Source organism: Boleophthalmus pectinirostris, unplaced genomic scaffold (genome assembly GCF_026225935.1).
Source record: "Boleophthalmus pectinirostris isolate CB_2022bp ecotype Guang Dong unplaced genomic scaffold, ASM2622593v1 HiC_scaffold_16, whole genome shotgun sequence".
In the NCBI taxonomy this organism is placed as follows: Eukaryota; Metazoa; Chordata; class Actinopteri; order Gobiiformes; family Gobiidae; genus Boleophthalmus; species Boleophthalmus pectinirostris.
The window spans coordinates 17282550-17304055 of NW_026571095.1; the positions used below are offsets into that span (position 1 = coordinate 17282550).

The 21506-nt window shown below is 40.3% G+C and overlaps 2 protein-coding genes across 2 annotated transcripts in view; both read left to right on the forward strand.

The window, feature by feature from the left end:
- The window catches only part of dab1b (DAB adaptor protein 1b), a 100236-nt gene extending 83494 nt beyond the window's left edge, over positions 1 to 16742 (forward strand). Inside the window, exons 6-18 of the mRNA XM_020939423.2 lie at positions 2797 to 2936; positions 5688 to 5786; positions 8448 to 8579; positions 8739 to 8858; positions 9191 to 9229; positions 10175 to 10240; positions 11821 to 11880; positions 13256 to 13303; positions 13424 to 13535; positions 13621 to 14250; positions 14575 to 14666; positions 15197 to 15302; positions 15512 to 16742. Coding sequence (XP_020795082.1) covers positions 2797 to 2936; positions 5688 to 5786; positions 8448 to 8579; positions 8739 to 8858; positions 9191 to 9229; positions 10175 to 10240; positions 11821 to 11880; positions 13256 to 13303; positions 13424 to 13535; positions 13621 to 14250; positions 14575 to 14666; positions 15197 to 15286 — 1628 coding nt within the window. The 3' untranslated portion in view covers positions 15287 to 15302; positions 15512 to 16742. The remainder of the gene's footprint in view (positions 1 to 2796; positions 2937 to 5687; positions 5787 to 8447; positions 8580 to 8738; positions 8859 to 9190; positions 9230 to 10174; positions 10241 to 11820; positions 11881 to 13255; positions 13304 to 13423; positions 13536 to 13620; positions 14251 to 14574; positions 14667 to 15196; positions 15303 to 15511) is intronic.
- A 195-nt stretch (positions 16743 to 16937) lies between these two features.
- On the forward strand, positions 16938 to 21343 carry c8b (complement component 8, beta polypeptide). Its single transcript, XM_020939534.2, has 12 exons — positions 16938 to 17265; positions 17377 to 17506; positions 18487 to 18634; positions 19052 to 19193; positions 19283 to 19415; positions 19644 to 19841; positions 19913 to 20153; positions 20282 to 20410; positions 20484 to 20647; positions 20721 to 20874; positions 21010 to 21081; positions 21168 to 21343. Exons 1-12 carry the CDS (start codon positions 17198 to 17200, stop codon positions 21320 to 21322), a joined length of 1734 nt encoding a protein of 577 aa, XP_020795193.1. The 5' UTR covers positions 16938 to 17197; the 3' UTR covers positions 21323 to 21343.
- The last annotated feature ends 163 nt before the right edge of the window (positions 21344 to 21506 follow it).

Genomic DNA, 21506 nt, shown 5'->3' on the forward strand with positions numbered 1-21506 from the left:
AGCTATCAGCATGAAACAGATCAGTTTCCAGATCAATTCTAGTTCTGCCTCAGGTGGAAAAAGGTTATGCAATATATAGAGAACATCAAATCACAAAACACACCTGATGAAGAGGAACACGTCAGAAGTCAGGCCTCTCTAACCACCAGGAACTCTCAGCGGCCAACTATTGTGCAATCCATGTGATCGGGCCGGGCGTATCCTTATGTAGACACCACTTTGGGCTACTCTCTGTCAGAAACATTAAGGGCATCAGACATATCAGCTTGAAATATTACCAGGAATAAGACAAACCTTTAGAGAAAATCTGTGCCGCACCTTCCCCCTCTCTCTTATACGGTGTAACAACATAAAACACATGCCCTGCGGTGCTCTCTCTCCATTTGAACTCAGAACACGTAGTCTCCAAGTTATTCCACAGCGTCAGGTTCATTGGACATGCAAGGCCTCATTTTTTGGAGAATGTATCAGTCCATGAAGCTCTAAATCTCTCCCGAAGTGTTATTAGGGGGATGGCATGTGGTATGTAAAGAAATAAATGGCACCTAGCATCTGGTTAAAGCTCATATCAGAGAGGGCTGCACCCAATTGAACTGATGATGTTTAAAATGCAACTAGAGCAGCATACATTTTGCATTACATTACAGAGTGTATGAGTCAGGAAAACCAGGGTGGAATGCATTATGGGTAAAATGAAACCAGAGGCAGTAGTACAAAAAGGACATTTATATTGCCATGGTTTTCAATGGGGGGGGTTACAGTCAGCATGGGGCGATCTGCAGTGGGTCATTGGTGCTTTTTATATTTTGAGTACTAGTACTAGTACGTATTGTAGTAACAGCAGTATGGAAAAGCATTAGTTAAAGATTAGCCAGTACAAGACTTTATTATTAAGTGGTATTAAAGCAATACCATTAATATCAGCTGCAATAACATGGCCATTATTTGAAGTACTTTTGAATTTACATCTCACTTGTGAACTATACAGGCTTCCATCCATCTTCTATACCCTATAAGAAATTATAAGAATTTTAAAAGCTCTGCAGTCTTCTTGTACCTACAGCTCTTTGAGTAGCATGCACTTTATCACGTTCATGAGCTTGTCATCAATGTAGTCATTTATTTTTCTTCCACGGCAGCTGCTTCTGGTTTAATGTTCACTTGTACTCCGGCTCTGTGTATAAGAGCCATTATCCCCTGGCAGCGAAACAAGTCTGAATTAGGCCCAGATTTGACATTGACTTGCTTAGAGACTTTAATGACTTTAGCATCATCGGGCCCTTCCCCCTTTGGAGAATTGTGCCCTCATGAATTAGTGAGAGCGTGCGCACATAGTCTTAGCAGGCACTCGAATCACGGCTGCGTTTTTTTCATTTTACACGAGCCATTTAATTTTGCTCTTTTTATTTAATTTGCCATTTTTCTTTTTGATTTCTGTCCTCTACTTCAAGGAAGGTTTATCGCTGGGAACAGTTCCAAATGCGGTAAAAGGAATCGATTTATGCCCTGTGTAAAATAATCTCATTTTCAACAGGGTAATAGCTTTCCGTAGCGGTCTTATACGCTCAGATGTAACACGTGTGCTAAATATACAGCCTCCATGACCTAGAATGGGAGAGAGCTTTGAGCCAGGAAAAGCAAAATTCTCCAAGGTGCTGGTGACCTTGATTTGCAGCTATCTTTGCTTGTTAGAAACCCTGAAAAAGTTTCTACAGAGGATTGTGGTTTGTAGTACTGTGGATGTACCAAACAACGCTTACGGCTTGAACGCACATTATCAAAATACTACAAAACGAAGAAGATGTCAAGGTGAAAATGAGAGCACATATAAGAGATTGGCAGGCAGAATATTGAGCAAAGGGGTGGGGTAGAGGGTGCAAAGCTGGAGGCCATGTACGCACTGATACATGCTCCCCGTCTCACACCAGTTTGTCCCCGACACCACCCAACATCCATCACTCCTGGGAGGGCCGAAGGGAAGATTGTGGGTAAGCATTGGAGCGAGATGATTCAGCTCAATAGGCCCCATTCAAGCAGCTTTGCCACCGATTGGTTGCACCCATGGGAACCAGGGTGTGGGTGGACCCCTAGGTGTAACCTCTCACCTCTGTTTTCTGTCTGAATGCCTTCCAATAGAGCGTATCCATGTACCATTTGTTTTAATAAATTGCTGACTTTATTCAACTTCATTTTCAATCTCCAACTTCAATTTGATTCCAGGCTTTGCCTACTGCCCCTAATTTACTATTCATTCTTCATTTCCTATTCCATAAATATTTATATGAGACTGGCCAACTCTCACCAAGAGCTCCATCCACCAATTTGTTGGAGTCGATTGAGCTCACACTTTCTGCTCACCTCATACTCTCTGCTTTATATTGAGCTGGACAATATTAGGAAAAGACATGATATGAAAAACAATTAAATACAACATAAAATAAATAATATTCTCTTGTTTGTGCTTAAATCAAGTTTAAGAAAAGTTCAATAACTTTAATTACTAGTGAAAAATGTCTCAAAACATAGCATTTTGCTCTTTGTAGGATGTAGGGCTGGGCTATGACGTTTGCTCATCTTTCCTCGTTTGTGAGTGGGTCTTGGTAGAACTTGCTAGAAACTAAAAGCATAAAAGCATACGCTGACAAAGTAGAATCTACTTTAATTGTTGACAAATCCTCTTAAAATTATATCAGCTTTTATATATATTTTTTGCAATATATTGCCAATAGATTTTTTTCAAATGTGAAGCCTTATTCTTTTTCTTACCTCTTTCTCTCTTTTTGTTCCCTGCTTCAGGTCAAGACCGGACAGAGGCGGGACTTATTAAGCGTTTCCGTGGAGATGGTGTGCGCTACAAGGCCAAGCTGATTGGGATTGATGAGGTGACGGCTGCACGGGGAGACAAGCTGTGCCAGGACTCCATGATGAAGCTCAAGGTGTGAGCCTCTTCACTGCAGGTCCTTCACATTTGAGGAGGTCTGGATGGGTTTGCATTGATACATGAGTCAGAGGAGCTGTCCACTGTGACTCACCCAGGCCCAGTAAACACCTCATCACTGGGAACAAATAAAGTCCAGTCGTATACTGTGTTCAAAGCAACAGGAAGAATAATGATGTAATGTCATTCAGCTGGATGGGAATATAACATTAGGATGATTTAGGTACTGTATTTGCTTGTGTACAGTGTATAGTGAAAATACTAATACAATCTTGCTGTTGTTTTTGTAGTTTTTTCCCTAACTCTTATGATTGGTGTTTGAGGCACAAAACATTCTATTTACATTAAAAAAAAAAATCTTATTAGGGGGGAAATGTTCATTACTTTTTGGCTTCTCTTATCACTCTATCACACACTCTGAAATCCAGAGATGCCCCAGAATTGAACAAACCCTAAATAACTTGGGGAGCTATTTCTGTCCTGACTGACATACCTACATGTGATACCGAAGTTTAGACTGATAAAAATATGTTTCCCAAGGAAACCAGTCCGTGAAGTGATTCTTAAAACTTTAAAATTGTGCTTGAAAATGTTAGTAGCAGACAAATTTCAATAACTAAACTGATGGCACTGTAAACTGATGCAGCCTCTTACACACATTTAAATTGGGTCTAAACAGGAACTAAACATGGACAACACCAGGGCTAAATCAGCATTAGAACAAGACTCAACCAAGTCTACGGACCCAGGATTAAACTGGCCTCAAATCAAGACCAAAAAAGTGTAAACGTACCTCGTCCATGACAAAATGGTTGTTCTAAAGCACATGAAAGTTCAGAAAAGCAACACCATCCAATGTAAGTCCCATATCCATTAAAACATCTTTTCCAGCACCACGATATACATTTCAGCACTGCCCTCCCCATGACTGCAGTCTTGAGCGGCCGGCAGCCAGTTACAGTCAATGGGGCAGTCAATACAGACCTGCTATTATCTGGAGCGGGGATAGAGAGGGGACGGATCTTTATTGAGCTGCCTCTTACAGCCTTGAGGGCTAATCCACCAAATGGAGAAGCCGATTCTTGATTGACAGCATCCATCGACCGCCCCGCCCACCACCTCTTTTCACTCATTTTATCTCTTTCTCATCTCAAATACCTTACGGTCTCTTCATGTACACCACTTTGTACATGTAATTCCACTCAGACACGTGGCAGGGTTTACAGGTGTTCTATATGTTAACACCTCAGGATTATCATTGTAATGGCAGCAGTGACATTTTTAACCTCAGGGAAACATGGTATGGTATTTGTGGCTTGTTTAGCTTCTTAAATGTCAAATACACAACTGCAGGTAATCAAATCAACAATAGTAGTACTTGATCCAATGTTATCTGTGACTAACTAACCACCACTTATCTTACTATAGCTATGAACTGAAACTTGAAATCCAAAATCATCACAGTTTGAGGAATAAAAAAAATATTTATTTATGTTTTACAGTAGCTAGAAATGGGCAATATGGACAAAAATTAGGTTCTGGATTTTTGGGTGTATGGTCCCAATTGGAACAATGATTATTATTAATATTTTAGCAATTCACCAGAAAAGTGCCTATAAATTACTTAACTGAGTTTACACAAAAAGTGAAAGGACTGTAAAATTAAACTCAAAAAGAAATACGTTTAGAAACATCTGCTGAGACTTACAGGAACTATTGTGAGGAACTGACACAGCGAGGAGGGCTCATGTCAACAAAGTCTGCTTTGCAAATTTATTGGAGGCATTCAGCTCACCAAGCGTCTCTGTGTGCTCCTCTCCCACAGGCTTTGTTCTATGAAAGACATGTCAAGTGCACAGGTAACCCTCAGATGGAGCCTGTTCAAATGTTAATTATCTAAGAACGTCGAAGAAAGCAAGCTGCAGAGATTCATGGGAAAAACCTACTTCAAAGGGTGGGTGGGCTGTATAGTCAGCACTATGTTGAGTTACACCTTGGTTGGTCAGCAGCAAGATCTGTTCTGTCAGCAAATACCAGCTTATAATTGTTAGCATTCACTTGACATGTAGTACACAAAAGAAGAGGTTTCATTTTATCACAACTACACCTTAATTAGCCTAAATAAAGCAATGCTTAATACATAATGAACAAATACTTCTAGTACTACTACTACTACGTCTTCAGCACTCATTACAGGTGCATTGTGTAACTTTTCTAGTACTGGGCCCATCAAATGCTTTTCTTCATGGAGACGTTATTGCTTTGTCTGGAATGTTTCACAGTATGGCATTAAACCTTTCTGTCTTCATGGAGATCAAACCAGACCCAGTTACGGGTTAGATCTGTGGAGAGGCCACCCTTCTCTGAATGTCTCATTTAAAAGGTATTTTTGAGCTATATAACCACCTGTAATTGAGTGAATGTATAAGGTAAAGCTGGTTTAATGACTGTGGAACATTCTAGGCAGAGCAGCCACATACTGTATCCATAGAAATAAAGCAGGTGATGGACCCCCAATCAAAAAATTACATAGTACCCATTTAAAGCTACTTAGTTTTTATAAAGTGTTGCCAAAGAAGTAAATGGTGCACAAAAGTCTTACAGTGAAGCTTCAAAAAGTTGTATAACAGTGCACTTTGTCCTCTCACAGCTTATGTAACTGTCACATTCACCTGAATAGGGGGAGCTACATTTGATGCTATAGCTTCATATCCTTTCATCTCACCTTGTTCCTCTTATCTCTTGGCAGGGAATGGCGTCGTCGGCACGTTCCAAGGGGGAGCACAAGCAGAGAGTCTTCTTGACTATCTCCTTTGGGGGAATCAAAATGTACTGTGAAAGATCAGGGGTAAGTATTGTTCTGTCTGCGCAGAGTGGTGGGCCCCTCATGGAGCTGCACCGTGAGGCCCCTGCCAGCTGCTGTTCTGTGCCATGTGCTACAGGACATTCAAAGGGCACACACTTGTATGGGTCAGTTCATCGCCGCCATCTTATAAGCTTCACTGACATAAAACACGGTTGACATATCACAAGATAGAGCAGAGGTGGACACAGATAATTCTGTCGTTTCATAACTGGGCGACTCTCATAACTCACAACTCTAATAAATCTCAGATGAAAATCAAATAAAATATTGTTCTTTTTTGTTTTTGTTTTTTAAATAGTGTTCGTGTATTGGGACAAGGGAAAAATGGAAATGCCATCTTGAATGCTGTAGAATAAACATTAATTGAAACTGCACAAATCACTTTAAATAGAACTGAGAAGAAAAAAAAACTATGACATGGTTATAAGCAAAAGCTTTAAAAAGTAAATTTTGCACAATATATCTCCTTTATGTTCAAAAGAGTATACCCCATCTATGTCCTTTCCTTAGTGAATGATAAAGCATGCATCTTGTGGTATACATTGTTCTTCAGCTGTGCTATTGGAGTTCAGATTTATTGGCATTCTCTCTTTTTAGACTTAATACATGGCTATCATTTTTGGTTACTAAACTCACACAATTCTGTGATAATTCTATATCTAATGTATGGGAATCATAAAATCCAAAACGGAAAACTTGGCTTGCTGAATCTATCTACCAAAAGACATCTGGACCCTCACATATACAGACACACTGACATGCTCTCCAGAGAATATTTGCCCTTTAGCTCATAAAAATTGAACTTGACAGCATTAAATTGTGAGGCTTAAATTTGATATTTGACCCAGAGTACAAGGCCATGTAAAGCCGGCTATGCTGCAGGACCTGCTAGTACTTACTGTATATGATGTTATGAGCCTGTCTATTTGCTCTTGTATCTGGGCGTCCTTCATTCCCCCTCTGCCCCATTACGGCATGATGGAGGGGATCTGTCTCCCTCGTCCCGCAGCGAGTGTTGGCTCTGCTCATCAGCTACAGTCGATAATTAGCAGTCAGTTCCACCCCTTAATGATCATTTGTGCTAATGATCATTACGTACTAGCTCCTCCTCGGACACTCTCAGTGCTCAAGTCATCATGCAATAACATTTGTCCCCTGGCTTCTGACCTCTGCCTTACCCCCAGCAGGGAACTCACTGAGATGTTTTTATTATACCAAATTTAAATCTCTACTCAACACTGCACATTTTTGGACAACATCTCTCACCCAGCTGATAGTGTTTGGTTTCCCTTTAACACAGGCCACTTAACCTACAAACTTAAACTTCCTGCAATCTTTTTTTACTTGCATGTCACATTGAAACATTAACTATATTTACTATATTTTCCAATGGTTTCCACAGTTTCAGCCTTGTTCTCTGTAAAGTAGCACTTTATTTTAGCTCTCCAGTAGCCAGCCATTAAAGTAATATCCACAGAAAGCATCTGATATTTTGAAGACTTTTCACCATTCAAAAAATATAAAATAACTATTTTGTTTCACTTTGATAATTGCTTTGGCAACAGTCCTATTTTTTATCATTCTGAACCCCATGGATAGGACAAAAAAATCCATGGAAACCAGCATTTTCTGCATCAGCAGCCAGATTTGACAATGCCATTAGTTACACTGGAACCCTCCTGGTGACCTCTATTTTATTTACTGATTAGCCTAAGTACAGTAAATAGCCTGTCACACCCAGGTTGGTTGGTTGGATATCTCAAGCAGAGCAATGCAAATGATGTACTTTATGTTAAGCTGACAAGAAATAACTACATTAGTCATATTAGCCATGAATTTGACAATAATCTGAGGTTTTACTAACACACAGGATGGTTCTTACATAGTGAATATACACCAGTGAAAGCCCCTCCCCAGTGCTGTAGCTTGTCTGTGCTAACAGCATAGCAGTGAGAGGGGGTGCAAGAATGACAGCAAAATGACTCCGTGTGTACATGGGTGTATGATTTCCCCTTTGTTTCCTACAGTGTCACATGTGTCACTCAAGAAATACAGAGGATAAAATAATTACAAAGTTGGCAGAATATTAATTAGTGTGTAATGAGTGCCTGTGTGCTCACTTGTGATACTCAATACCAGAGACTGCATTTGAACTGCTTAGAAATTCTTTCATAGTCATTTCATATTACACTCTCGTGATAGTACACTTTCATGATTTTTGTTAGTTACTGTCTAGTTTTGTTATTGTTTCACAGGTTTCTTCAAAGCTATGATACTAGTACACCCCTTAAGTTTGCTATTTGTGTGTGAATTGGCTTTACTGTGAAAACCAATGCCTCATTCATGGCAGGGAGGAAGTTAACCTTCTTACAACATTGCTCTCAAATCAAATCCAAAAAACAAAACAAAAAAAACAACGACTGGTGGTGACTCAATTTTGGGAAAGATGTAAATAATAGTTGCTTAGCCTGCTTACTTCAAGAAACACCTCTTATTACCTTGCACAGGGTGATGCCATGTTGCAAATTTCTCTGACTGTCCGTCCCTAATAACAGTGCCCCAGAGTTTTCTTTCCTGATTCTGGGTCATTATTATATTATACATATTATTATTATTGACTTTGTTTATATTTGGATTTTGTAGGTTCTCCTGCATCACCACTCTGTCCATGAGATCAGCTACATCGCTAAGGACACAAGGGACCATCGTGCCTTTGGTTATGTGTGTGGGAAGGAGGGCCACCATCGCTTTGTGGCCATCAAAACGGCACAATCTGTGAGTGCTCAGCTAGGTTTTTTTATACTTTAGAATTTAGTCTTAACATAATATTAGACTAGCACCAGTGTTGAAGGCTGTATTGGATGGTGTTACTAGATGCAGCCTGTTTCTCATTCTGTTGATGATTTTCTGCATATATTTTCCTCTTCTGTACAGGCCGAGCCTCTCATCATTGACCTGCGGGACCTCTTCACTCTCATCTATGACATTAAACAGCGAGAGGAGCTGGAGAAGAAGGCACAGAAGGACAAGCAATGTGAGCAGGCAGTGTATCAGGTAGGAGGAATGTTAATCATGCAAATTTAAACCTGTATGTATTGTATATGGATGTAAACAGCATTCAGATGATGTCCAACACAACACTATAATGTTACTGCTACCACTGTAATGCTCTAGCAACATCATATCTTCTGTATGTACTTGTAGTGCATGAACATGATTATTTATATATGTGTGTGTGTGTGTGTGTGTCTGTGTGTGTGTGTACATGTATGTATGTATGTATGTATGTATGTATGTATGTATGTATGTATGTATGTATATACTATGTAAATGCCTCGATAAATGAGTGTCTGACAAAGAAAACGTTGTGTCCTTGAAATGTTCAGACCATTCTGGAGGATGAAGTGGACGACCCCGTTTACCAGGTAGGCCTGTGGGCACACAGACCAGATCATCTCTAAAGTAATGCCTTCTGTAGATCTGATATCTAGTCCGGGAAAAGGCTGTTTTGCCTTTTAAAGATGCTATGTGGAACATTCAGAGCTCAATGGATTTTTATCATGTATGCCATATACTTTTATCACAGTCCTCCTCTATTCCAATGTCTGAAAGAAGATGTTCCACACAGTATGTTTAAAACACAATGTGTGAGGTCACCTGACTTGCTTAAATTAATAATTCATGATTTTCACCATACCGTTAATTCTATGCCATCATAGTGGACAGTTTTGTTCAACCATCCAACTGCCATTTGCCAGTGCAGTGTTGTAAACCCATGTTTTGAGTTGATCTATGTTCGTGTTTCCTCCAGTGATGTGGCCCTGCTCTTTCCTGATGAACATGTGTTTTGTTCCTATGTGTTTGCTCTCACTGAATACAGACAACACTAACTCTTACTGCTATGCTATCTTCTGTGGTTACCACCACTTTGTAACTCTATCTGCATCAAGTCACTCATTTGCAATTTTCAGTTCTTTTAATGTTGGTTGACAAAACTCCAGACTATGGCCAGGATATTTCTTTCAGATCCAGACTATTTTACCAGTTAAGAAGTACAGTGGATCTGAAATAAATATTCTGATCTCTGGGTCTATTTTTATTTTGTATTTTTATTTTCAAAGAGGTGGAGCATCACATCGCTGATGTTTAAGGTAGACCTCAAGCTTGAATCTCATTGCCTTGAACTACTGCCTGACCTATTATTGTGCTCTTTCCTCTCTCCCATCTCAACCCCACTCCAACTACAATTCCCATAATCCATCTCTTTTGTGTTTTATTTATCCCCCTTTCATTGTTTTATTTGATCAATCTTTTAACATGATTTTTACCCCCTCTTCCCCTCTCATTGTTGCATCACTTGTGTTTTGTAGTACATAGTGTTTGAGGCTGGACATGAGCCGCTGCGAGTCCCTCAGTCAGAGGAGAGCGTGTATCAGGTACAAGACAAGACTTAAACCTCCCCTTTACTCTTCCTATCTTTCTTTTACAAAGTGTGGCTTTACAAAGAAATAGGTTTACAGAATGTAGATTTCAAATTCAAAAGTAAATCACACTTTCAGGACATAATTATAGTATGAAGCTGAATGTATGCAAAAGGAGACCATTAACACATCAAATGTACTTATTTTAAAGAGGCGGTATTATCCAATATTTTTTAAAAATTTTTTTTATCTTTCTACCATGGTATAACATTTTCTCATCATAAACATGCCTGAAGAGGTTTAAGATACATCCATGCATGTTTCAGTAATTTAGTGATCTCTGCTAGGCTCTTTTTGAATACTCAGTCCACAACCCTACATGAGCTATGCGTCTACACAACAATTCTCCATATATATATATACAAACCTGTACACAAAACTTGACTACCGGCAGTAGTTTCATTAGCGAGATGCACGCTGATTGTGTTGTGATAGCGCTCTGAAGGGGGAGTGACGTAGAGAGCAAAACATATTACTACATTGTTTTCGATGAAAACAGGAATTTCAACATGGTGATCTAAGTATGTAATATTGTAGCAGTTAATACCCGATTGAAGTAAAATGCCTCCTCTTTAAAATTTGAATTCCAAATACTATATAATATTGCATGTTAGATATTTAGCTGTAGTTTGCAGACTACCCTCATATACTAGGACCACATGAGGTTGGTGTGTTGGACCTTGCCTTTCATTGCAGTAACAGTTGTGGTGCTAGTAATTGCAATGGTAGTAAAAGTGGTGCTTAATAGTTGAAATAGTAATAGCTTGACACAATAACTATGAAGCAGGATAATAATTTAAATCTTCCTACTTATGCAAAGTACAGCAATAAATATTAAGCCTCATAAAAGGCTTGCAACTTTGCTAGAAATTAAACATGGCTTATGTTGAAGGTGAAGGTCAGTTGTAGCGGCATTAGACCAAGCTCCTCTCAGATACTTTGTCCTTTCACCTTTTACTTTTGGATGTTGAAGGAAGCGTAGAAGGACACTAGGGACCTGTCGACCGTTTTAATCCCCCTCCCTCTTCCCCCTCCTCCATGCTCCTCTGTGTATGTGCCAACCTCTGAAGATGAAAGATGGAGACAGGCAGGGAGATTAATCACGCACCATGCCATTTGATCTGAGGACCAAACAGGATCAATAGACTTGGAGAAAGTTAACCAGATGAGAGCGCCACAGAGAGTTAAAATGAATGAAATAAGCAGTGGAAGAGGTTTTTCTCTTATTGTCAGTTAGTTGAGGCACACCGTTGCAGCATAACAATTGCTCTTCTTAATGCTCACACGAGGAGCATTGTTTGAAATCAATATTGATTTAAGTAGAATTGATTCTGTAGCACAACTGTGAAATCTGCATAATCCCATGGCTCCAAAAGATAACATTACATCTCTAAAATGAAGCTAAATTGAACATAACAAAGTGAGCTTTTTCTACTTTTTCAGCTTTTATAGGGTCTTTTTTTTTAGCTCAAAGTTTAAAAAGATGTTGTTATGTTTCCTAATCTTTCTTTGAATTGACCTCCAATTCAATGCAGGTCCCAACCAGTCAGCAGAAGGAAGGGATCTATGATGTCCCAAAACGCCATTTCTTCACTGTAGGTGTTTGATTTCATTATTTGTTTGGTTAACTCTTCCACATGCAAACCTCTCACACTGAAGGAAGTGACATATCTCTAGCATCATATTTTAGCATATGCATGAAACAGCAATGAAGCACTCACTGGCTATGCACTGCCTTCCTCAACAGATACAACGAATTGATTAGGCAGCCAAAGTGAGACATGTTAACAATTTCACACAACATTAGAGCGTGAGTCTTCAGATCCAACATCCCAAATTGGACACATGTTGTGCAGCTGGTACCACCATGTCTAAAAAGCTGTTTCCTTCACAGGATGAAGAGGTTTGTAAGTGGGTGCATGCAGTGTAGCCACAAATATGTAGATCACTCTTTCAAAAAATATTTCAGTTTGATTCCAGCTCAAGTCTTTTGCAAATTCTTATTTATCAATTATTCTGAATTAAACTTCAACTTTTGAAAAGAGCACTTTTCAGTCTTGCTGTTGTGTGCTTGTTGCTTGGAATATCAACCTAGATAAACTGTCCCGGCCTCTCACTATCTCAGCCGAACAGCCCATGCCCATACAAGTGGCAACGCTTCCATATCTCTTAAGTGTTACTGCTTGTCTGTTCATTCAGTTGGAGCTTTATTTAAGGACCTTGGAGAGCTCCCCTGATGTGTGCCTGCAGGGAGACACCTTCTGTGTACAACCTTTTTATTTATTTTCACAATTCTGAGCAGTTCCTTCAATTGTTACAAAAATGTCTATTTTTATGTCCCAAGCTTTGAAAAGGACATACTATCTTGTTAGAATCACTGTTATCTGTGATTCTTGCTGTCTTTCTGTCCTTGTCTATTTGTGTCTTTATTTATTGCATGTGATTCATTGTCTGCTTTGCATGGCCCCAGCGACATTTCATGCGACTTAGCCATCTCATAGTGTCTTCAGAGCCGTGACCCCACTCCATTTAAAGTGGAGGACGGGGGCGTAGGGGTGAGGTGGCGCCTTTGTTTTGGTTGGGTGGTTTCAAGGAGCCAGTACTTTATGAAATGAATACCCTTCTTTGTGTGTATATCTTGATGCAGGCTAGAAGCAGCATAATGAAGTGGCCCCTCTCTCACGGGGCCCCTCTGATTGGCAGAAATAAGAATATCTAATCAAAGGCTTTATAAGTGAATAGCTTTTACACACTCAATAATAGAGAGACTTGAAACTCTAATTTTAGATCCATTTTCTGATAATGAAATGAGAAGACAGTTGTTTCTTGGTACCCACAGCTCCACTGCCAATGTGAATAGATTTCACACACCACCTGCCCACCCAACCATGCAAGCCCTATAGGATCTGGGTTTCATGGCTCATTGTTCTGATATATCACCACTCTCTTGTCTCTTTTTCACATTCTCAGAATATCAACCACTTTGATCTGTTTGGAGACATGTCTACTCCTCCCTCTGTAAGTATTGCTATAATGTAGGACATTATATTACAAGTATTTGTAAAGTGTCTATAGCAGGAGTGATAAGTAGTGCTGCTGGCGAGGTGACTCTGACATGTTTGTGTGTGCTGTTTCCAGATGCCGCCGTCTCCTGCCAACACTCTGGACCCAAGTCGTAGCAGCCGCCATCAGCAGCACGCCGCAGCCGCTGAGATGTACGCTCCGTTCAGCCCCACTTCTGTGCCATCAGGTAAACACACACGTATGCTTTTGTAATGAAAGCTGTATTATCAGAGGAAGATCGCATTAAAGTGACATGTGAACTCCTCCAACAGGCTACATGACCATGGGGCCGGTACAGGCAGCGCAGTGGGCACAGCAGGGCTTTGCTGGACAGGCCCAGACTCTTGCCTTTCCTGTTCAGGGGCCTCTCCAGGTTGCACAGGTCCTGCCCAGCGGCCAGCCGCTCATCTGGAGTCAGGCCAACATTTTCCCTGCCACACAGCAGCAATGGGCGGCTATGGCGGCCTACATGCCTGCTTCGACTGTGGGTGTAGGAGGCCACGCCATCCCTGCTGCCATGCTGCAGGGTCTGGTGCCCATCACAGCCGTGTGTCCTCAGGCCTGTGAGCTGTCTGCACCCTCTTCTGCCATCACCAGCCCTCAGCACAGCACTGACCCTGCCCTCATACAGAGGCACATGAGTCTGAGAGATGACTCTGATGCAGGGGAGGGGCCCTCGTCCTTAGTGCTGACCAGTGTCGGGGTTACCTCAGCTACAGTCAGCAGGTGTGGGACCCCGGGCCCCATGAGTGCCCCGGACACTCTGGTGTGCACTCAGATGCTGTCTGCAACCTCTCCGCTGGGCAACACTGCACAGGAGGAGGATGGCTGCTGCAGTGACCTTGACCTGTCCCGCATGACCTTGAGCCCAGGGACCTCCACGTCCCCATCTACAGAATCTCGTATGTCAAACATCCTTATTATGTTCTGTAATTTTAAAAATACTTTTTTGATAAACAAAAATTCCTGTATTGAACAGAACTAGCAAAAGTTACTGAGCTCTTGTTTTTTGTTTGTTGTTTGTTTGTTTTTTATTACAATCTTTATTTAATCAGGAAAAATCCCATTTTAATTATAAACCTTTTTTTCAAGGGAGTCCTGGCCAAGAGGCCGCAGTTCAACACATACACATACACATACACATACACATACACATACACATACACATACACATACACATACAAACAAAAAATAGTGATGTGACCTACCACATGTCCTGTGTGCAGCCTCGACTCCAGCCCCTCATCAGAGCTCATCCCAGGCCAGTGACCCCCTGGAGCCCCCTGTGGACCCCGAGAGTACCAAGGAGGAGCACACGGTACGCACTGTGCTCTGGGTCACTTCACAGTCAATATAGGATTCATGGATTGAATTTACCCAGTGACTGGCACAATGCTGTCATCTTTTAGTATCATAGGCCTCATGAGTTCTCAGCTGGAGTTTACATCATGCACCCAGCAAAATGTCGTGAGGATTGATTTCAGCCCAGAAAAAATGTCAAGTCAATTATGAGTTAAAGGTCAAACAGGATTTATGAGTTGTGATTAGATCAGATGTAATTATACTTGAATTAATGCTCTTATTCCCCTGTAAAATGCTAAATTGTTCTATGCTAGAAACATTTTTAGAGACCCTTTCAATCCTCTACAATGACAGATTGTAATCTAGTGACTTTAGTCATTTGTGACATTTACTGGTAAACAGACCATAAGGAATTAGTCCTTGACAATTGTTGTTCAGAGAATGTGTAATAATAACCTAGGCTATAGGCCATTGTTTGAAAAGGAGGAACACATGCTGTATATTATAACTAAATATAAATCACAATGACTGTAATATCCATCACAGTGCTCGGCTGATGTGAGGTCAGTGTCTCCTGAGCCCTGTGCCGATCTGGACACAGTGCAGGATCAGGGCTGCCCAAATGAAGACAGCTAGAGTACAGTACACTCAGGTAAATAAACTACTCCCAATATTTTTAATAAACAATACCTCCATCTGTCCTTCCTTGTCCTTCCTATTATTTTCAACCCAATTGGGTTAGACTCCTAATGTCTCATTGTGTATGCAAAGAAAGTGCAGAGTTAATGAAGGCTGAATGTTGCCCCCTGGTGGTGTAGTGTATAGTTGCGCCTCTTATGAGTTTTTTCTCTTGTGTTTCAGATGACAGACTCTGAAAATGGTGTTTTACAACCGAGAGAAGAGAGAGGGACTGTGACTGTGACCTGCTGCTTCTGGAGCAGCCAGCTCTACACACTTAAACAGATGAGCTGTTTATTAACCTTTAAAAGGACTTGAATCTTTGCATCTGCTTTCTGCAAGAGGCCATATACTGTACTCCACAAATGTACCAGTCTGTCGGGAAGTGACCTTTGAACTTTGGTTGGAAATCCTGGCTCTATACAAGGCTGCTCCTGTGGAAGGTGAACAAGGAGACCGTATCTTTACAGCTGAAAGCTGTCACCAGTGAAGACTGGACCAGCAGATGGATTTGCCAAAAGCTCTCATCTAGTGGCTCATGATTCATCCATTTGCATGTACCAACAGGTCCATGGACTCCAGTGTGAGCAGCTTCTTTAAAGATTTCAACAAATCAAGATGAGCTTGTACTCAATATTTTCTAAGCTGTGAAGTAATATTGATGATGCAGAGTCATTCGAGTTATCAGATGACTTTGAGCATCAATCTTTAAATCAGATTTGCCAAACATTTATTTTGTAAATAAGAATCGTCCCAGTGCCCCATCCCTGAGCCTCTGTGCCATATACAATGCTCTCTGCCTCTGCCATCCTCTGTGTGTCCGACCAGCACCTCCATAGACGTCTGGATGTTCGTTAGCTTTCGCTGCCATTTCTAAGTTTTCTTCTTCTGTTTACTTATGAACTGTGAATCTGTGTTACATGGCCATTTGGAATAAAATATGTCTCACTTGTTGTGAACTTGAGAGATGAAAAACCAGAATTTACCAGAATTTTATAATAAATTGCAGGACTTCCTGCATATTATTGTTTTCTACCATTGTATTGTTTACACATTTTACTCCTCAGTTGTGTGTGAGTCCTATCTGAAAATGTGAAATCTAAACATGAGCTCAGAGAAAGAGTGTCTCATTGCCTTATGTTTATTTTTGTTGACTGTCATTATGTACAGTAAACAGCTCACTGTTATTATAGGGGAAAAAAATCAATCAAAAATAGTGAACTGCTGGTAAATGCAAGCTGTACAAATTTAGCCCCACCTGTAAGAAAATAAGATAAAGCCCAAATGTTTTGTACATTTATTTATAAAACTGAGAGCGGACATGAAAAGATGAAAGACTTTTGTACGTCTATGACCTCCCCATTCACTGTTCCCATGCAACTGTTCATCACAATAAAATAATGTGATTACCATACAGTGGTGTGCTTTCATTGTTAGCTCATAGAAATTGCAAATTGAAAACAATTATACTATTATCTTAATTAATTTAACATACACATAGGAATCCCAGTATTTGACAAGTCATGTGATATTTGCTATCGACACAATTACCTCAGATGTTTGCAGGTCCTGAGTCCAGACTTGGGTAGGGTGCATTTACGAAAATGTGTGTCATCAGGCTTTCATTTATTTGCATATGAGATCTGCACCCCAAAACATTTCACGTAGGACATTTCAGCAAAGCGGCCCCAGTAAATCTGTACCCAATTGTGTTGAACAGGGGTGTAGCATCACAACCTGCAAGTGTTTGAAGTCTACTTCCAAACACCACATGGAGTTCATATCTGGGCCATTATCGATCAATTTTTGTTGACACAGACTTAAGACCTGCACTGGCTATCTCTCCTCTATCGTTCCTGATACACAGTCATGCTTCCCCAAGTGATAGACCCCAAAAGCTATTTATTGCATATAACTCTGGGCTTCTGCATTCTGAGGTAAGCAGCTACATATACTATGTCTATATTGAGATTAGCCTCTTTTTCTAGACCTGTGCAGAAAAATTTTAATATGTTCACTTATTTAAAATGTTATTAATGTATTTATAGTACATTGCAAGCTACAAAATCAGGGCATGTATCTGTACGCCAAGCTCCCTCTGATGTAGTTTATCCAGTGGACTGCATTGTGTCTGAGTGGAGCCAGTGGTCAAGATGTGACGTCTGTCAAAAAAAGAGGGTACGTATTATAAAAGATATGATATTCCTTTAGAATAGTAAAGGTGTTTAAAGGTTTAAAGGTGTTAAAAAGAGACAGAGTGCTAGTTTGTTCCAGAGTTCATCTGTAAGTTATATAATTTACTGTATTTACTTCTATTTTCACATTGTGGACTAGAAACTGAACTGAGCAATACACAACAGTATTATACTCCCATAAATAATACTTTTTAAAGAGCTCATATTATGCTATTTTCTGATCTATGTTATAATGTTGTTTCCTCAAAAACATACCTGTAGTTGCATTTTGTGTTTCATTCACACATATTTAACACACAAACCCTGCATAGTTAGGCAGAGTTCTTCTCTCAAACAGAAAGCGCACTGTTGCACCATGTGATGTCATGTGTTAATACAGGAAGTGCTCCACTGTGTGTTTAAACTCAATTCAGCTTCATTATAGAATTATTTGGATCATGTCAGCCCTGGAATTTCCAGGCACTACTCAACAAATGTAAAAGGTAGATACTACCTTGAAAACTACCACTTCATGACATTACAAGGTGGAATGGAACATTTTGAGGTTTGGAGTTGTAGACACACATGAAGGATAACTCAAACGTGTGTGATTGAAACTAAATGCAAATCTGTTGTTGAGGAGGTAACAGCATTATAACATAACTTAAAGCTCAAAGAATACATTTTGTGTAATATGAGACCTTTAACAGTGCAGCCAGGATGACCAAGGGCTACTGTGTACTGTAACTGTTTTATGTGTGTGCACTCCCTCCACTGTCTCCTCTGCTGCACCCCTGCACTCCATCTCATCCACTTTGCACTGAGCCAGATTAATAACCTTGACATGACAAAGTGAAAACAGGAGGCTAATCTGATTGTAGCTGTTACAGTCCCCCTGAGCGTCCTCACAGCTCCTCAGACTCCTTTATTGGCTATAGCGGCTGTTTATTGTTACCGTTTATGTTTGTCTCTGTCTCTCTCCAGTATCGCTTCAGCAGGCTCACACAGCCCTCACAGTTTGGAGGAGAGCCATGCCATTTTCATGACAGAGAGGTGGAGGCCTGCACTGTCTCAGAGCGCTACAAATGCAACAACATCCCAGTGTGTGAGGGCTTCCTGTGCACCCACACAGGTTTGGCTTTGTCTTGTTGTTTTAGCTTATGAATAAATAACTTAGGGTCTATGGGACAGTCCTGTCAAAAAAAAAAAAAAAAAAAAGAAAGAGGAATAAATATAAAATAACACATGGGAACATATTACCATGAATTGTACACCTAAAATTAAAGATACAGATTTTTTAATTGCAGGGTAATCAGTGGCTGCCAAGTTGTGTTGATATTTTGAGTCTTGACGACTAAAATCTCAATTTCTAAAGACTGCACGTGGACATTTAAAGTCCTGTTTCACTACAAACCTATAAACTATAAACACTATAAGCAAGCTGTGCAGAAAATATCCACCTCTGCTGGAACTCTAAGGCTCATAATCAAAATGCCAGATGTTGACTTTTTTGTTGTCATGCGTTATTGTTTCATATTAACTGCTTCAGGTCGCTGTATTCCTCGAACCTTGCAGTGTAATGGGGAGGACGACTGTGGGGATAACTCAGATGAAGCAGGTTGCAGGCGAGACATCCACCCCTGCAGGGAGTATGCCGAGGAGTACTGGGGCATTGAAAACCTGGCCAAGGGGTTGGTCCATCTCACATATTATTTAAATCTGGACTCAATATGTCCCCCACTGATCAGCTTTCTCCTTGTCTTTGTTCTTGTGTCTACAGGATAAACATCTTGAACAGTAAGTTGGAGGGAGTGGTGCTAGATAACAGATACTACGCTGGCAGCTGTCTTCCACACTACATTCAAGACAATAGATTCAGGAAGCCCTACAATTTACAGCAGTACACTCTTCAGGTAAATCTGTTGGAAGAAAATAAAGCAAATGCAACTTGTCCCAATGACTGCATTGGGATAATTGCCATAAAATTATAATGAGAAAAAAAATGTTAACTACAAAATTTGGCCCTCAACTGTGAAGTAACATTTTACTTTGATGAGTTTAAAATTAAATAGACCCTAGAATGGACCCTTGTGAGAACGAGTTGGTTATACTGTGTTTTTTATTTATTTATTTTTCTGTAGACAAGAGGTTCCTATGACTTCACCTTGCAGCATTTTGACACATACTCTATGTTTATGGAACACACCATAAGGGAGCACTCATCCAAAACCTCTGTCTCCATTGGCTTTGCTATTCCTGGTGTTTTTGAATTTGGATTTAACTATGCTGACTCCAAATACTCCAAATCTATAAGGAAGTTTCGCAGAGCAAGTGCCAAAGTAAGACCATGAGCTCTACCTTTAGCCTATCGGCTCCACATTACTGTGTGTGTTTTGGTCCCTTCTTTCAGACTAGCAGCTTCATCAAGGCCAAAGCAGAACTGGAGTTGGCCCAGTACATTCTTAAATCTGATGAACTGATGCTCCACCCCGAGTTCCTGCAGCGACTTCGCTCCCTTCCACAGTCTTATGTCTATGGAGAGTACAGGCTGATTTACAGAGACTATGGCACCCACTACGTCACTGAGGCCGCGCTGGGAGGAACCTATGAACACACCATCATTTTAGACAAACAGAAACTGGAGAAAACTGGTCAGTGCATTCAAATTCAGACTGAGAATTAGTCAAGAGATGGCTAACAAGTACAAAAAGAAATATATGTCCAATATGCTGTAGTATGTACTATCTTGGATTTGAAAATGCTGTAACTGTTTGGATAGATTACACTTTGGATGACTACAAAAACTGCGTGCAGGTTGGCCTCAGATTGGGTGCCAATATTAAAGGAGTGTATGTAACCGGTGGTTTTGAAGGAGGAGGCTGTGATGGACTGCTAAATGAGATGGGAGGTATGTACACAAACTGATCAATTCTTATGGTCTAAATGAAGCATTCAGTAATGAACAAACTTGTCCCTGCTAGAGGACACCACTAAAGGGCGCATGGCAGAGGATTTTGTGGCTGTAGTAAAAGGTGGAAGCAGTGAATCTGTAACTGCACTTGTCTCTAAAAAACTGCCTGATCCAAAACTGATGCAACTGTGGGGTCAAGGAGTACGTTTTAACCCTGACTTCATTCGAAGAACAGTGAGTTATTCTTATCTTAGTTAAGATCTTTTCACAAGGTGAAATATTGAATCACTGATGTGTCATTTAACAGACCAAACCACTGTATGAGCTGGTAACATCCAGAGACTTCACTCAGAGTGATATCTTAAAGAGAAACCTGAAAAGAGCACTCTCCGAGTACCTCACTGAGGTCAGCCCGTGTAGATGTGCCCTCTGTCGCAACAATGGAGTTGCTGTGCTCAAAGGTATAAAACAGAGAACTTCAAAAATGAAGCTTATCCACTTAATATTATGAGAATTTTACATTTTGAAATATTTTACAAACTTATGCTCATATAACATATACTACCCCAAATGCAATTCAACTGTGATGTGACTAGGGACCAGATGTGAGTGTATTTGTCCAAATGGATACAGTGGAAGAGCCTGTGAGATCACCCAGCGTCCAACAAGTTAATAACAAAGTCCTATTTTATCATTAATAACCTTTGTGTGAATTCTTCTGTTAATAATTAATTATGTTAATTTATTGTATTAGATCTAGGCATTGACGGGAGTTGGAGCTGTTGGAGTGCATGGTCATCCTGTAGCGGAGGAAGGATGAGCAGGGCCCGTCAGTGTAACAATCCAGCTCCCAGCAATGGAGGCATGGCCTGCCTAGGTCTGCCACAGGAATCTACAGAGTGTTTTTAATACATGTATTTTCTTTAATTATGTGATTAAAGCACTTCACTGTCTAGACAACTTTGGTGGTTGCATAATTTTTACTTTCTAATGTGGCTTCAGTTTACTCAGTTGTTTTATTCCCTTTCCAGAAAAGAGTCATTTGCACATTGAACTGATTCAAATAAAAATAACTCTGCATCAATGTCACTGT